At 44.7% G+C, this 17,468-nt stretch overlaps 1 protein-coding gene across 2 annotated transcripts; it reads left to right on the top strand.

Moving 5' to 3' along the window:
• Positions 1 to 8,282: 8,282 nt before the first annotated feature.
• On the top strand, positions 8,283 to 14,729 carry LOC130380752 (E3 ubiquitin-protein ligase TRIM47-like). 2 transcript variants are annotated; one of them, XM_056588072.1, is made up of 4 exons: positions 8,283 to 8,335; positions 9,386 to 10,456; positions 12,496 to 12,543; positions 12,626 to 12,714. In XM_056588072.1, exons 2-3 carry the CDS (start codon positions 9,388 to 9,390, stop codon positions 12,510 to 12,512), a joined length of 1,086 nt encoding a protein of 361 aa, XP_056444047.1. In that variant the 5' UTR covers positions 8,283 to 8,335; positions 9,386 to 9,387; the 3' UTR covers positions 12,513 to 12,543; positions 12,626 to 12,714. The 2 variants fall into 2 exon arrangements, with proteins under 2 accessions (XP_056444047.1, XP_056444046.1); XM_056588071.1 differs by lacking the exon at positions 12,496 to 12,543 and having other exon boundaries at positions 12,626 to 14,729.
• The last annotated feature ends 2,739 nt before the right edge of the window (positions 14,730 to 17,468 follow it).

The raw sequence follows: 17,468 nt of genomic DNA, 5'->3' as shown, positions 1-17,468 counted from the left end.
AGTTGTCAAGTTGTTCAAGTCGATCAATGTTCTCTGCTTAGCGTTTTCATCGTATTTCTTTCTTTCTTTCTTTCTTCCTGTCTGGCTGTTTGTCATTCGTTCTATCAATGTTTTTGTTCTTTGGTGTTTTCTCTCTTTCTTTCTGTCTCTCCATCTCTATCTCATTTATCTGGTTCCCTTTCAGTTCTTTTGTCTGGTGTTCCAGACGTCTTTGACTTGAGGTCGTTCTTCTTTCATGCCGTCCTTTGTCTCTGCCTCGCTGTCAGGGGAATGTTTGATATCCGTCCCTGAAAAGTTACTTACTCCTGTCTCAGAGGTGTCTGAGTCATACCTGTACATAGATTGGTTTGATTTGATAGTGACGGCCCTACAAGTTTCTAATTAGGTTGTTGTAAGTCAGTTGGGATAGAAATACTAAATAAACACAAATTAATTCTTAAAATCTTTTTCCACTTGGCTACGGTTTCGCAGTCATTCTAATTTAGAGTCTCCTCAAAGTTCTGCACAATGATTCAGCATCACAAACCTCAATGCAACATAATCCCAGTGTTTACAAAGCTCTCCTTCTTTTGGGAATACACACCGCCAATAAACCCTGAAACATGCAGGGAATCATGCAGAGAAACATTGTGTGCGCTTCTTACATTCCCATTTACATTTAGGGCATTTAGCAGACGTTTTCATCCAAAGCGACTCACAATAAGTATATAGTGTCGAAGAAAATGAGAAAGAGAAAAAATTCAAAATATCGCTGTCGGTACAGTAAGGATGTTCATGGAACCATGTTCCAAGCACTAACAATCACAGGACGTACAACATTCAATAAGTGCATAAGGGGGGTGTGGGTTGGTAAGGGGCGAGGCTACGCAGAGTTTAGGGTGAACGGCAAGTTACAAAACGCCCCCCTTTTCATGTACCTAATACCGTTCTCGACGGGGGAAAGGGCGACATATGCAGTAACCGTAACCGTGCGCTGATGTCAGGGAGAGGCCGAGGAATGTCGTCCGGCAAACCCCTGACGCCATCTCTCTAGATCGGGTGAGGTGGGAACAGTGTGACGACGGGTTCTGTTTACGTTCCGTTCACACGTCTTGCGACGGAGGACCCTGGAGGTGGGTGTCGGCGAGGGTGGTCCCACCGGGCGTCGGGGAGTAGGATGGGGGGGGGGGGGGGGGGTTGATGTCAGCTGTACGTGTTCTTCAGATACTTTAGGGCCGTCCGATCAGTGACCAGTGAAATCCTAGCTCGTGATTTGGATCTAAACAGAGTGGGTAGCATGGTTAAATGTATATAACATGTAACCATGTTATATAACCAGATATAGAAGAAGGGGTATATCAACAGATATACACGAAGAGGTATATAGATAAAGATATACAAGAAGGGGTATATAAAAATATATTCAAGAAGGGTATCGATGTTTGGCAGGGGTGTAACAACGGAAAGGCAGAGAAATATCCCTGTATATCAACATGCACTGTATATCAACCGGTACTTTAAGTAAATATATCAACATTTATATCAACATGTATGTCAACATGGATATCACCATGCATGACAACAGGTATTTGAATAGGTTTCGGGGGGAAACAGGTGCTCAACATAACAGCCACGGACCATTAAACCCTCCCTTTCCACATGATGAATTCTCACCTTCCATTATTTTGCTCCATTCCAATTATTCCACACATTTTCCCCACAATGGAACCCTAATGCATCTCCAATTAGCTTAAGCACACCACTGTGCACTCTACACAGACCAAAGTGTGCAGTGTGCAAGCAGGATAGTGTAGCGGTAGGTGCTGTGTTACGGGGTTCGCTGTAATCATGTGGTTGATGACTTCCCCGATGAAGGACAAAAAAGGGACTTTGCCGATTGTTCAGAGTGGCGAGCGATCGAGGTAATGAAGCGTGTCTCTTCATTCTTAATTCCTACATACCTTCCTCCAGAATCACACCAGGGGAATAATGAGTATCGCCCCTCGCAACATCCCCTGAGTGCGTTAGCAGAAGAACGCACCTAGCCAAGTGGAGGTAACCCGAAACACAAGAAGATTCAAAGTTTCACAGGTTTCTATTTGTAACATACTCATACTGGATGTGCAGTGAAATGTTTGTGTGACATATTTTCTGTACTTAAAAAAAAAAAGAAAAAAAGAAAATAAGATACAATATAAGTTTTAAGAAGGTGTTTTACGATGGAACCCGGGTCTGCCCGCTTCACTGGTCATGTTGGAGCTAGCGTGATCACGAGAAGAAAAAGGGTGAGGGAAGGGTCAGGTTGGAGTCAACTCGATGCAAATGAGAACGTGATTCGGTTGCTGAACCGTCAACAGGTGGGGGTGGGACGTCACGTCGTCGATTAGAACGTTCAAATTAGCACGGAGGAGCTACGTTTCATAATGAACGGGATTACTGGAAACTGAATGAAAAGTGGGCAGATAGCTTTTTAAAAAAGGAACCTTTCAACCGGTTCTCCAGACACAAGGCCTTGGACTAGTTTCAGGAGGGTGCAGCCGATCAGACTGAGAGATTTCAGAAAAAAAAGTTCCGCTTTAAGAAGGGCCATCCGCTCAGCTCACAGTCCATTAAACCCAACGAACGCCACCGCCCTTGACTCCGTTCTGAGTCCATGATTCGAAGGAGACACGGCGAGTAAGAAAAAGAAGGGAGACCATTTTAAAAGTGGGCTGTGAGTGTTCACTTTGTTCCTCACAAGGGGCCCTCGAGAACCCTGGTTGTCTGCGGCCGACTCGTCCTCATCTTCCTCAGCCCTGTGGAGCTGCCTCTTCATAATGGAGAGACGTCGCTCCTCCAGGGTTTATTCGCTATAGGCGAATAAACTTCCTGTTGCACTTCCTGTTGCCCTGAGAGGCAGACGCCTCTCCAGGCACCATATTCTCATTGGTCGAACAATCGCTTCCTAATCAGTATGTTCAGGGGCGGGAGGGATAAATGAAGTCTGATGTATTTACTTTTGATGAGTCATAGGCTATATTGTGGGAGAAATTACATTAGTTATTCATAAAAAGGATATTCTAGGCGCTGTTTCTCTATGTCCACCAATTGGACACAAAGTTGGTTGAATTTTGACCAACGCTTTCTTTGGCTACAGCCCTACTCAGGGCTGACGGACTGCGGGGGAAAGTGAGGCAGTCCTGGGGGGGGGCCCAAGGCAGAGGGGGGGCCCATGGCAATAAAATAAAAAATAAAAAAAAAGTTTTTTATTTCTTATGAATTATCCACCAGCCCATAGTGTTTGGAGTCGCACACGGCCACGTCTGTCTCCCCCCCCCTCAACAATTCTTCTTTACCCCCCCCCCCCCCCCCCCCCCCCCTCAACAATTCTTCTTTACCCCCCCCCCCCCCCCCCCCCCCCCGTCGTCAAAAAAAATCGGGGGGGGGGGGCCCATCAGTACCTCTTGTATACAGGACCCAGGATTTGGTGCCACGGCCCTGGCCCTACTAGCGTGTCAAAACGTTCAACTTGTGGAGTCAAGGATGCGTCATAACTCCAAATAACTTCATCCTTGGCGAAATGTCTGACACCTCAAGGTCCGATAAACAAACTAACGTGGAAAGGTCTTACAGGGCTTACAGTGCTTTTAAAATCATCACACCACACGTGGGAGTGACCACCCAGATGCATGATTGAAAGGATCCATCTTCCTGCCTACCAAGCTGACTGAACCAACGCGGATCTTGAAATGGCTTGTAATGGCTAATCCACATCATAACGTCATACCGTACGTATGCTATTCTGTGATAAACAATTTTAACCATTTACTGTTGAGCTGACATTATGAATTTAAGAGAAACACTTACTTTCTCTTATTTCCATGCATTTAGATTTGTTGATATTGTGATTATCAACAATGTGGTGTTTGAATGTCTTGTCGTTTGTGGAGCTCAGAAAGAATAGTTGTGACTGCGGTAGTAACTAAAGCGGACCCTAAATAAACCAAACTAAAAACGAAACACCGGTCAAATAGAGGCCCTTTATAGGAAAACAGTCATCTCTCTGTGCTCGCTATGAACCAACAGCTTGGTTGTGAGTGTGTTTGTTTACTGTCATCCCCTTGGTTCAATCCCCTCTCTGTTGTCAAGTCACTAGACGCCTTGAAGTGACACCCTATAATACATAATATGATCTGTGTGACTCAACAGTTGTGTGTGTGTGTGTGTGTGTGTGTGTGTGTGTGTGTGTGTGTGTGTGTGTGTGTGTGTGTGTGTGTGTGTGTGTGTGTGTGTGTGTGTGTGTGTGTGTGTGTGTGTGTGTGTGTGTGTGTCATTGGATAAAGGTTTTAAACTCCCTAAAAATAGACTTGACACATGGGTTTACCTAAGCTTTCACACATTCCCTCACGCATATCCATCAACGCACACCAATGCACACATACACACACGCACACAATCACTCATATGGTAACACTTTAAAAGCACGTACTGGGGATCAGATCCATGTCAACACACACACACACACAAACACACACACACACACACACACACACACACACACACACACACCAGATCCCTGCGTCGCACCAAATCATTTTCCCAGGGAACAGTCTCAACAGGTTGCGATTACATCAGTGGCCAGATTGTCCAAGAATTAAATTAAGCGCCGATAACCTGCGGCTATCACTCGTCAACTCACCGGACAGACGGTGGGAAATGGAAAAAAGAGCAGGGAGGCCAACAAGGTGCCAAGTTCTGTAAACAGAAATTCTGAGCTTGCTTAGCTGCAAAGAGTCCCTCTACCTCCTCAAGCTAGTTCAGCTGTAAACAATAACTCTACCTCCTCAAGCTAGTTCAGCTGTAAACAATAACTCTACCTCCTCAAGCTAGTTCAGCTGTAAACAATAACTCTACCTCCTCAAGCTAGTTCAGCGGTAAACAATAACTCTACCTCCTCAAGCTAGTTCAGCTGTAAACAATAACTCTAAATCCTCAAGCTAGTTCAGCTGTAAAAAATAACTACCTCCTCAAGCTAGTTCAGCGGTAAACAATAACTCTACCTCCTCAAGCTAGTTCAGCAGTAAACAGTAAATCAACCTCCTCAAGCTAGTTTAGCTCTAAACAGCGACACTAGCAGTTCGGTCACTGAAGGCTAATCTATTCTTTTGTCTTGAGGGGGAGTCCTTGTTGAGGATTGATTTAACATTAAAGGGAGGGTACACAGCAACAGAACCACAACGTTTGACCGCAATGTTGGGGTATTGCATGCATCTACATCTATTTGTATTTGACCAAAGTTACTACAAAGTTACTTCAACGAAAGGCCAAGGAGATTGGAATTTATTGATTGGAATAATGATGGTAGGTCCTAATCCTAATCCTAATCCTAATCCCAATGTATTTAGCAGATAGAACTTCCCAGAACTTCAGTACAGGTCGATCCGTTACAATCAATTATCATTGATTGCAACATTGGAAATCAATGCGGTTGCATTCCCCGGAAATGGATTGATTTAACTAGAGACATCTGTACACCCCTGCTCAGTCTTGTAGCCTTTCTTCAAATAACACCGTACACTCTTCCAGAGAAGATCCAATCCCAAAACAGATCATGCATCCCTCTTAGCAACCAAAACTGCTCCGCTTGTCGTTCCAATCCCCACCCACCGATGACACCAGACTCCCAGACCCGCAACACACCTCATCCTGATTCCAACTGTGTTGACGTGTGCAGCACACAGCCCCCCCAGAGAGACGATGGGCTCCCCTAGGTGAGGGGGGGAATGGGGGGGGGGGGGCAGCCAGATCTTCACAGACAGCCAGCCATGCAGGCAGTGAGGGGGGGATGAAAGGGCTTTTGGGTGTCAGATTGACTGGCACCCCTGCTGAGCTCCCCTCCGCCACGTTCCGCCCTAATTCCTCCGCCTCGTGAAGGCGACTGTCAAGGTTAAAGACGAGCGAGCTCGACGTATTAGAAAACATTCCCTCCGGTTTACCTCGCTCACCTGCGAGGCATTCAGCGACCTCATCACTCAGAGACGATGATTGCATTCTTGTTTTTCGTTTTTCTGTCGTTTTAATCTAATAATTCAGATGCATTGCTCGATCATGGGGCGGTGTCGGGCGGGCGGAGGCCATCGCGGATGATGGGGATCGAACCGAGTGCCTCTTGGCCTGCCGTCTAACACCCTGTAGCCGCTACGCCATCCTGCCTCTGGGTTGATTGATTCCCTGACGTTGGGGGTCCGATCCACTACAGCAGTCTACAGAGAGTACAGGAATACACTTTCAAGCTGGAGATGTTACTGGTGCCGAACCAAGGAGAGTGGAGGTGCACTCGTGATCCTTGGCATGTTGGAATAATCTTCAAATTAAAATTATTAAGAAAATAATTGCGTGCCTCTGTATGACCACGGAATTCTCCATCGACTAGTTTGGCCTTTTGGACACGGAGACAAATCCCATCTCTATCGCTGATCCACTGACCTTTCATCTCAATCACGACCTCAAAGTCAAAGCACACACTCAACAGGAACCCTGTGTCTTGAACCTTCTCAGGAGACCGGCACGTCCCTCTCAGCTCAGACCCTCAAGCCCTCTTCGTCTTCATCGACGGAGCTGAACGAGGAAGAGGAGGACACTCAGGGTGAAGTCTCTTATTAATCAATTAAGGCTCTTTATCCCGGCTGGGGCGCGATGCACCGAGCAGAGCCGGCCTCCCATCGTCCATCTTCCCCCCCCTCCCCCCTCCCCCCCCCCATGGTGCTGATGGAGGCCGGGTTCTGGAGCCAACTGGCAGTCAGGCAGTGAAGGTAAGAAGATACCCTGACTCAGACACATGGAGCAGGCTGGACCAGAGACACACACACACACACACACCTACACACACAAACACACACACACACAGAGCCAGAGAAACACACACACACACACAAACACACACACACACACACACACACACACACACACACACAGAGCCAGCGACACAGAGACGCACACACACACACACACACACACACACACACACACACACACACACACACACACACACACACACACACACACACACACACACACACACACACACACACACACACACCAAACCAACAGAAACACACAGACACGCGCCTGACACCCTGCCGCTGGTGGTGAATGATGCGCAGTATGTTTCAGCACCATAATATATAAACCGTGTACACGTTCTGGCCTTTAATGCTCCAGGGCCGGGGTCAGCGAATCACATCCATCTCCCAACCCTCCACACCCTGCCTCTGTTGCTAGGCTGACATATTATGGGATGGCCATCATATAGATATCTTGTAACAGTGATTTGTCGGCCTATAAGAAGCAGAGGCGTTGCTCATCGGCGTGTACAGCTCTCTGATGACAGGAGGACAGGCGGTTTGATTTGTGGCCCGAGCCAATCACGCGCCTTCTATTTATAAAAGGAAGAGGAAGTGTTCTCTGAGAACGTTAATCCATGCCACGCCCCCGTTTACACACACACACACACACACACACACACACACACACACACACACACACACACACACACACACACACACACACACACACACACACACACACACACACACACACACACACACACAGTATACTCTATACTGTATTCACCTGGTTGAGTTGGGTGTTTTCTTTCCTTCCTCATCTTGTTACACCCATTACAGGCAGGTTTCTAGAAAGGTGCACACACACATACAGTATACTGTGTGTGTGTGTGTGTGTGTGTGTGTGTGTGTGTGTGTGTGTGTGTGTGTGTGTGTGTGTGTGTGTGTGTGTGTGTGTGTGTGTGTGTGTGTGTGTGTGTGTGTGTGTGTGTGTGTGTGTGTTTGTGTGTGACCAAAGAATCCAACCAAACAAGGTGAATCATACAACAAAGGGAAATTAATGAAGAAAACACCCCTGCCTATTGTAGAAACATAACCCATTATCAATGATGACATTACATGTAATATGTTAGGACTAAAGTCTACACGAATAGGAGACAATGATCATAATAAAAAACAATCAGATTCATTTCAACATAACAAAGAAATAAAATATGCACATTCATCCCTATTTCTGCACAAAATACGATAAAGCTGAAAAACTGTGAAATGACGTACATTCGTAGGCTTTTTTAATCCCGAATAAAGTATTCCTGTTTTTTAAGCATACTGCTCGCATTTTAACGAAGTGATTATTTCCTCATCCTTGAGTGAGGTCATGGAACAGCAGTCGAATAAGGTTAGTACAAACAGGAGTGGCGTTTGAAAGGAGTGGGTAACTGGTCCAACTGGTTGGTTCACAACAACGTTTCCTTGTGATGAGACAGAAGGTTTGGTGTCGCTGGCTTTCACACAGCAGGAAGAAGACGAAGGTACTGTAGTCACCTCTGATCCGTCAAAAATATGTGTCGCCTGAATATCATATCAATAGGTTGATTTCAATTGTTAAATATGTTTATTAACAATAACTAAACTGCACTGGTATTTGTAAAAAATAAACAACTATTATTAATATTTAAACATTTCTTTATCCAAAGTGAATGACGGTGAATTCAGATTCAGGTCCTTAAGAACAGGTAGGGCTAGGAGGCATGTTGCTCTAGGATGCCGTCAGGTTAGGCAGCTTACATTGGCGATCGAAACCAGATCCGTTCAGCTGTGAGTCAACTGTATTATGATTAATAAGAATATCAGGTATCCACAGTTAAACTCAGCATTATTGGTCTCATTATTATTACAATTAGGGCATTTAGCAGACGCTTTTATCCAAAGCAACTTGCATCGGTTAATACACACATTGACACACCGACAGCAGAGTCGGACACATCAACACTCAGCTAGGAGGAGCTGGGGATCGAACTAACAAACTTTCGGTTACAAGACAACTGCTCTACCTCCTGAGCGAAGCCGACCGACTTGCCGATCCATTATTATTCGATTTTAATAAATATAATGTTGTTAACATGATTATTATCAATTTAATATTCCAACCATTATCTTCTTTCTGAAATAATTTCCGCAAGAACTATCTTGGATGGAATACTATTTATTTTGGCTTTGATTGGTTGGTAGTAGTACCATTTGTTTTTGTGTACGATCTCGGAGTAGGCTGCCTACAGAGGCACGTTTTTTTGACGCCTGCTTATGGGGCGGGCAGCTGGCGGATCGTGGGGAAAGATCAGATGAATGTGATCAATTAGGTTTCGGCCTAGAATCGCTGATACAACCTTTAACAAATGGACCCATAATCCTCATTAAGCTGTCCTGTCTGGGGTTCCATGTTCCTGTTCTGTTTGAAACAAAAATAGATACTATGTATAAATACAAATATTATAATGACTTTTAAAAACTTTATTTAACTTTTGAACACATTATAAAAACGAAGGAACTCTTTTTAACCTAATAATTCAAATGTTTTCTAGGAATGGCCACTCCTCACAGTTCCTGGTCTGAGGAGAACTTTTCATGTCCCATCTGTCTGGATGTGTTCAACAGCCCAGTCTCTACACCATGTGGACACAACTTCTGCACAACCTGTGTTACAACATTCTGGGATGACAAAGACCAGTACAAATGTCCTGTTTGCAATGAGATTTTCCAAACAAGACCTGATTTACGGGTCAATACCCTCTTATCCGAGATGGTTGATCAGTTTAGAACGTTCACACTAGTTAAAGAGCTGCTTTGTGTTGAACCAGGAGAAGTTCCCTGTGACGTCTGTACTGGGACCCAGCTGAAGGCCGTGAAGTCCTGCCTAGTGTGTTTTATCTCTTACTGCCAAACCCACCTGGAGCCACATCAGAGAGTCACAGTTTTGAAGAGCCATGAGCTGGTCGAGCCAATGGAACGTCTGGGAGAGAGGATGTGTAAGAAACACAACCAACTTCTGGAGCTCTTCTGCCAGACTGAACAGGTGTGTGTGTGTCAGTTATGCACAGTGACGGACCACAAGTCCCATCCTGTTGTACCTCTAAAGGAGGAATATGAAGTTAAGATGGCCCAGCTGGGGAAGATAGAGTCTGAGGTTCAGCAGATGATCCAGGAGAGACAACAAAAGATTCAGGAGATCAAAGACACAGTAGGACTCATCAAAGCAGACGGCGACAGAGTAATTGCCGATGGTGAGGAGGTCCTCATTGCACTAATGCTCTGTATTGAAAAGTGCCGTGATGATCTCAACGAAGCGGTGAAAGACAAGCTGAAATCAACCGAGGAAAAGGCTGAAGGCCTCATCAAAGAACTTGAGCAGGAAATAGAATTGCTGATCAATAGATGCTCAGAGTCAAAGCAGTTCTCACAAAGTGAAGACCACCTCCACTTCCTCCAGACCTTCATGTCCCTGAATAATCCTCCATCCACCAGGGACTGGAAAACAGTGGAGCTCCGTCATCCATCATACATTGGCACCTTGAGTAGTTCTCTGGATCAGCTGAAAAAGACACTGTTCATGGAGATGAAGAAGATGCCTGACCTGCATTCAGCTCTAAAGAAGTGTAAGTGTCTGGGTAGTTTGATTCATCACAAAACGCACTTACTATTTAAATGGAATATCCATCCACGCAACAAAAGTGGAGGTCTGTTCATTCAGATCCGACTGGAAATGAAGACGATGACTTAACTTTTGACATTAATTTGGTGAGTGCTGCTTGGCAGTCCCAACTTATGTTCTTCATAGACTTTATTATTTCTTTATTATTCTCCACAATATTTGGCTGGAATGGATCAAATGTAAATATAATGCATCAGTTTTTACAAAGACAGACACACAAAGACACAAATGCTTCTCAACACGATGGGTCAAGAAAACCCTGGCGATCAGAAGCTCAGTAACAGTAGTGTGATATCTTGCCTGGAAGTGGGTGCAAGTGGGTGCTACACACTGGTGGTGGTGAGTGAGGTCCCCCCCCGTCACTGTAAAGCGTCTTTGAGTGTCTAGAAAAGCGCTATATAAATTCAATCAATTTATTAAGTATGCAGGTAGGAATACAGGTATATTAAGCTCCTCAGGATTTCCATTCACAGAAACAGATATCCAGAAGTGGCCTTTTTTTAGTGAAGTTCGCTTGTCAACAGTATTTTTCAGAGGACAACTACAACGACAAAAAACGGAGAACGGACAATATTATCAAGTGAAGGTGGCAGAAAAAGATCAAGATCTCCATTTTCTTTGGTGGCCCAAGGGCAAGCTGAACGAACCCATAGAAGAATTAAGAATGACAGAACACATCTTTGGGGCCACTTCATCGCCAATATGTCCTGAGAATAACCGTTGAGGACCACAAAGCCATCGAACACCCAGAAGCTCTCCAAACAGTCCTTCATAACTTATATGTAGAGGACTGATTTAAGAGCGCAGCTACAGAAGATGATACACTGACCTTGGCTAGTGATCTTTACACTTTGTGTACAAGTCGAGCTTTCCCTTTGACAAAATGGTTGAGCCACAGCAGGGAGGTGTTAATGTCCATCCCCAGAGTACCCAGAGCTAGTGAAGTGAGAGCCACGGATCTAAGCCAGACCTGGGCATCGCGTGGCCCAGGATGGTGCAAGTACTGTAGGTGCAAGTACTGTAGGTGCATGCGTTTGTTACGCAGCTGCTTGAATTAATGCAGAATCAAAACCAAATCCATTGGAGCAGGTAGACAGCTAAAATGCGCCGTAAATATAGGAAGATGTTTCGGGTGTTCAGTAAAATATGGATTTCGAAGTATTTTTTTTCACAGAAACTGTCGGTAAAGCCTTGTGTTTACTTTGCAATGACCGTGGCGCTGTACGTTCAACACTAGGGATGGGGATCGAGTCTATGTTCTATTGAATTAAATTGAATTGCCTGCCAATAGCCGTCAAACTAAACAAAGAACAATGAATTTGCGTCATGTCCTCGTTTGCTTTACTTCTCATTGGTCGATTGGTTTGTTCATGTCTGAACGTGCAAAGCGGTCAAAGGCTTGGCTACATTTCAGTAAAGCCAAAGTTGAGGAGGGAACAAAAAGCAGTTTATGTTCAGTGTCAATTTATTGTAAAGGGATGAAACCAACATCAATGCTTAAGCTCCAAGTGAAAAGTGTGGTTAAAAAGGGAAGAAACACAAGAACATTTATTAAAAAATGGACATTTCATGGCCAATAGAAGTTTGGATCTTAATGTTTCGTTTGGAATTGCTTGGTTCTCCTGCCTAACCAATTAATGCAAACAATCAGAAACATGTTGATTAATTATAATAATTTAATTAAAAACAATTTGGTGATGATAATTTCAGTATAATTAATAAGGACTAAAATGCATTATAAAAAACATAAAACATTTCTGTATTTCTTGATTACCTACCATGTAAAACACTACTTCACTGGCGTAGAAACCTGGGTTTGAGGTTACTTTGGTTGTTTTACAGGGGTCAGATATATTTAGATGCATCTGCTTGGCCGTGTGATAGACATTATAACTCAGTGTTTTCGAATAAACATCCAGAAGAAAGTAATTTTTTCTTGTTTTCCGTGTTGTGAATATGGTTCGTTTGTCTGACTCCAACAAGTGGTACATATATGGTGAAGGAGAAGAGTGCCACTACAACAATAATAATGTAAATCTGAATATTAATCATCAGTATCATCACCAACATAATGGTTTATCAGCCGCCTAATCATGTCTTGTTCTCTCATCAGATGCCTGCAAACTCACACTGGACAAAAACACAGTCTACAGACGAATCTCTCTGTCTGATGAAAACAGAAAAGCAACGATGGATGGAAAAGAGCAGAGGTATCCTAATCACCCAGAGAGATTTGACACCTGTGGCCAGGTGTTGTGTAGAGAGGGTCTGACTGGCCGCTGTTACTGGGAGGTAGAGATGGAAGGAAGTGTTTCTATAGGAGTGACATACAGAGGAATCACAAGGAAAGGAGGGGGTAGTGACAGCAAGCTTGGAGGGTACAATAAGTCCTGGAGACTTCAATGTTCTGAGGATCAATACAAGGCCTGCGGCCAAAATATTGAAACAAAATATCCCCCCTTCCCTTGCTCTGGGCCAGTAGGAATTTATCTGGACCGGCCTGCTGGCACTCTGTCCTTCTACATAGTAGGTTTTAACAAACTGACACACATCCACACCTTCAACGACAAATTCACCGAGGACCTCTACCCTGGGTTTCGGCTTGGGCCTGGTACCTCAGTACGTCTTCTTCAGTTGTAGTAACACGGGGGAAATCATGTTTTGGTCCACATTAATGACAGCGAGTGGTAGAAATAACTCAAAAGCCAATCCTTTCCATGGTAACCGAGCTGTTACCCTTAAGGATTATGAGTGGTGAAGTACGTCTCCATGACATCCCGAATAAAACCTAAATAAATCGTAATAACTAATTAAATCAATAATAATACACAGTCAAATTAAACCAAATTGATTAACTTGTCACTTCCTTTATCCACTTTGCTGGGCATTCTGTCACTGTTTCCCCAAGTTCACCTTAATAAGAAGTTATAAATTATACACTTCGGTCCCTCAACGAACACATGGAGAAACTTAACCTTCTCTCGGTCACACTAAATCACTCATCTATCGCATCCCTTGGCCCTTTGGAATATTATATGTGGGAAAGACGAGAAGAGACAACACAGTCCCATGAGGACTAAAGTCTACACGAATAGGAAGGAATGATCTTAATAAACAGTAGATTCATCAGATTCATGGGAACATTACACAGAAAAAAAATACAACAGTCATCCCAATTTCTGCACAAAATACACACTCATAACTAAACCACGATCCACACTCACACCTCCACCTTCTTCTCACTCTGTTTCTCTCTGTCCTCTATGTTTCAGCCATTGCGTTTGGTTGTGTATGCACTAGAGTTAGTAGGCTTCACACACTGTGTATAATCTGTAATACAAATCACACTAAAGTGCTGATGAGTCTGGCTGTGGAGCACAGGGCCTCTAGCTGGTCCAACAGGCCCGCGTCCCGTGGTTCTGGTGGGGGGAGATAATCCCCTGATTAGGGGTGGAGGGAAAAAAATCTATTCATGGGAGAATCACAAAGCTAATCTTCTGTGATTCTGATCGATTCACAATTGCTTTTCCTGTTTATTTCTTAGGTTGAATGAATATTTATCTGTATTTTGTATATGTAGGCCTGTGGGCCTTGTTATATCAGAACATGGACATGATTTGTGGGTCACCTCTACTATAAAGGACTATAAAGTCCAACGCTGCAAACATTATTTCCTAGACATTATTTCTGTAACTGATGCTATTTTAGCTTGTTGTTGCATCCCCGATTTAACTGTGTTCTTAACTCAATATCTTGTTAGAATGTATAGAATATATGAAATATACATAAATTAAATAACGGCAGTGAATCGGGTTCAGACTCTGTGTTATGCTTCGCTTTTCTTGTGTTGTGGGCCGTGGTGTAACACTAAGCGTTGTTACTTCCCGGTGTTATTGTGTGATGATGTATGCAAAGGGTGTTGTTGGTTTTTCAATAAATAAATCAATAAATAAATTGTAACGCTCGCATACAGATCACTCTTGTTTAAGAATCGGCCACAAGAATAAAATACCTTTAACAGAGGAATATGTTAACAGACTGTGTTACCACCAATTGGCTTCTGAAACTGGCTGTCATGGAAACCAACGGTTTGATCAAAATAAAACACTTTGCAGTCGTGGTGAAACAGGTGAACTAGAGACTCAGTGTCTCACTCTGTCTCTACATTATAATGAACAAATAATGAAATCAAAAATAATCCTCTGCCAAATGTACAAAACTAATTCCAGATTACCCAAACCTCCAAAAAGCCAATATATAACTCCTACTTGTTATATTGTAATAACTGCATGTATTGCATGTTGCCAATTTGTATTTGTACTGTTCATGCTTAATCTACTCATTTATTTACATATTTGTTTCTGGGAGAAATTGAGAAAGAGAAAAAGAGAAAAAGAGAGACAGAGACAGAGACAGAGACAGAGACAGAGAGAGAGAGAGAGAGAGAGAGAGAGAGAGAGAGAGAGAGAGAGACATATACAGAGAGATAGAGAGAGAGAGAGAGAGAGAGAGAGAGAGAGAGAGAGAGAGAGACAGAGACAGAGACATATACAGAGAGATAGAGAGAGATAGAGCGAGACGGACAGACAGAGAAAGAGACAGAAAGAGAATGAGACAGAGAGAGATAGAGAGAGAGACAGACAGACAGAGAAAGAGACAGAGAGAGAAAGATAGAGAGAGAGACAGACAAAGGCAAGAGACAGAGAGAGACAGAGACGGCGAGAGACAGAGAATGTGAATGAAAGCGAGAGAGAGCAAAAATAATGCCTTCTGGAAGAATCCATGGAGTGTGGATTCTTCTTTCAAGTGTAAAACTCATCCCAGGCCAGAAAGCCCACTGGAGTGTGTGACAGCCCCAACCCGGCGACAGAGGCTAATGCTTTTTATTTCACATCAGAAAGGACGAGAGTTCCTAGCGAGGATCTCGCAGACATCAACCAACCATGAGGAAGAGCACAGCTCTGTGAAAAGTGAGAAACGTTCAGATCGAGGTTGTGCGTCTGGGTTTCCAGCTCCGTCTGAAAGGGGAACAGCGAGCCACATAAATGACTTGTGCAATGCAGAGTGAATCAGCATTAGTCTCACACAGGAAATCCAGATTAATAATCGTGCTTCTTCTCATGCTGGCAGGCAGCATACACCACCTGGGTATTGAGTGAACCCCGACAACATCCCACCCAGACGCCCACCAAGAATGACTCTGCTCGCTGTGATTGCAAAAATATTATGGTCGCAATCCCAATTTATTCACCAGCCGATAACAGCAGCATCCGCATAATGTCACAATATCCATATCTGAAGGAGAGGGACAGCAGGAAAATAACCTTTCCAGGAACATGCTCCTGGCATTTCCTTCAGGGTTCGAACCCTTAATCCTGCGCCCTGATTTAAATTCACCTCCGTATTTATGAAGGTAAATCGATTCAGTGATGAGGCCTGGAGCAGTCCCCCCCCTCGCTGCTGGGATTCGGCCCGCTAAGAACCGGTTTGAACTGGGTCGGCACCGAAGATAAGGGGTCTGCGTCCAGACGATTAATCGGACGGCGAATCACAGCCTCATCACAGCAGGCGTCCAATAACAACAACCAATCGAGTTGCGATCATGATGAGGATTCGGATATTGAACGCTGAGTCGACGCGGCTCAGTGTGAATAGTAACGCGGTCTGATGTTTGTTGTGTACGTGTTGCGTATGGTTATGTACAAGGCTTACACACACATACACATGCTTACGAAGGCACGAAGACACACACACACACAGACACACACTGAGTCAAACACAGACAAACACAAACACACACACACAGAGACACATCGATGCAAACAGACAAACATACGCACAGACAAACACACAGGGTCAAACACACAATCACACAGGGTCAAACACACAAACACACAGGGTCAAACACAAACACACAGACACACACAGACACACACATACACACACAGACAAACACACAGACACAGACACACACATACACACACAGACAAACACACACACACACACACAGACACACACACACACAGAGTTGTGGCTGCCGTTTAGATTGAAAGCCAGGTGCCCTCACCTCTGACCTCCTCCACCCTGTTCAGCATGAGAGCCCCAACCAGGCGACCCCCCCACCTCTAAACAACCACCTGATCATAGGGGTGGCTCGTGACAGGCGCTCCTCCCCCCCCCCCCCCCCCCCGTCGACCACCGCCACCGTCGTTCATCTCGGGGGGTGGGGACCCGACCCCCTGCCTTTGTAACTCGTTGTGACCCCCATTACCCCCCAGGAGGGTTCCCCTGGGGGCCCTGAGCGGCCCCCGAGATGAGTGATGGGTGGGTGGAGGCGGTCGCCGTGGTAACCGTGTCCGTCTGCCGCTCTCCCTGGGCCGTGATCGGCCCAATTTCAAAGATCTATAACTAGTAAATACAACTCTTCAATGGACGCATGCTGCCCCTTTATGATCGTTGGTGTTGGTGTATGGCTGGTGTGTGTGTGTGTGTGTGTGTGTGTGTGTGTGTGTGTGTGTGTGTGTGTGTGTGTGCAGGTGTTTGTGTGTGTGTGTGTTTGCGTGCGTCTGTGTGTGTGAGTGTGTCTTTGTGCGGGTGCAGGTGGGTGCGTGTGGTCCAGTCTTATCGGACTGTGTGTGAGAGATAATAAACTCACACTGGGCTGAAGGATGAGCACCACTACACACACACACACACACACACACACAGACACACAGACACACAGACACACACACACACACACACACACAAACACACACACACGAAATACACACACACGATCACACACACACGATCACACACACACACACACACACACACGAAATACACACACACGATCACACACACACACACATAACCACACACACACACACACACACTCAAACACACACACTCCCCACACACACTCAAAGAAACACACACACAGACACACACACTACCCACACACACTCAAAGAA

Source organism: Gadus chalcogrammus, chromosome 4 (genome assembly GCF_026213295.1).
Source record: "Gadus chalcogrammus isolate NIFS_2021 chromosome 4, NIFS_Gcha_1.0, whole genome shotgun sequence".
NCBI classification, from domain to species: Eukaryota; Metazoa; Chordata; class Actinopteri; order Gadiformes; family Gadidae; genus Gadus; species Gadus chalcogrammus.
Note: the sequence above shows the minus strand (reverse complement) of the source record. Positions and strands in the feature narration are given on the sequence as shown.

Coding starts and splice junctions, on each gene's coding strand:
- LOC130380752 (XM_056588071.1), top strand. CDS start 9,388: ATGGCCACTCCTCACAGTTCCTGGTCTGAGGAGAACTTTTCATGTCCC. Junction 10,457..12,625: donor GCATTCAGCTCTAAAGAAGT/GTAAGTGTCTGG, acceptor TTCTCTCATCAG/ATGCCTGCAAACTCACACTG.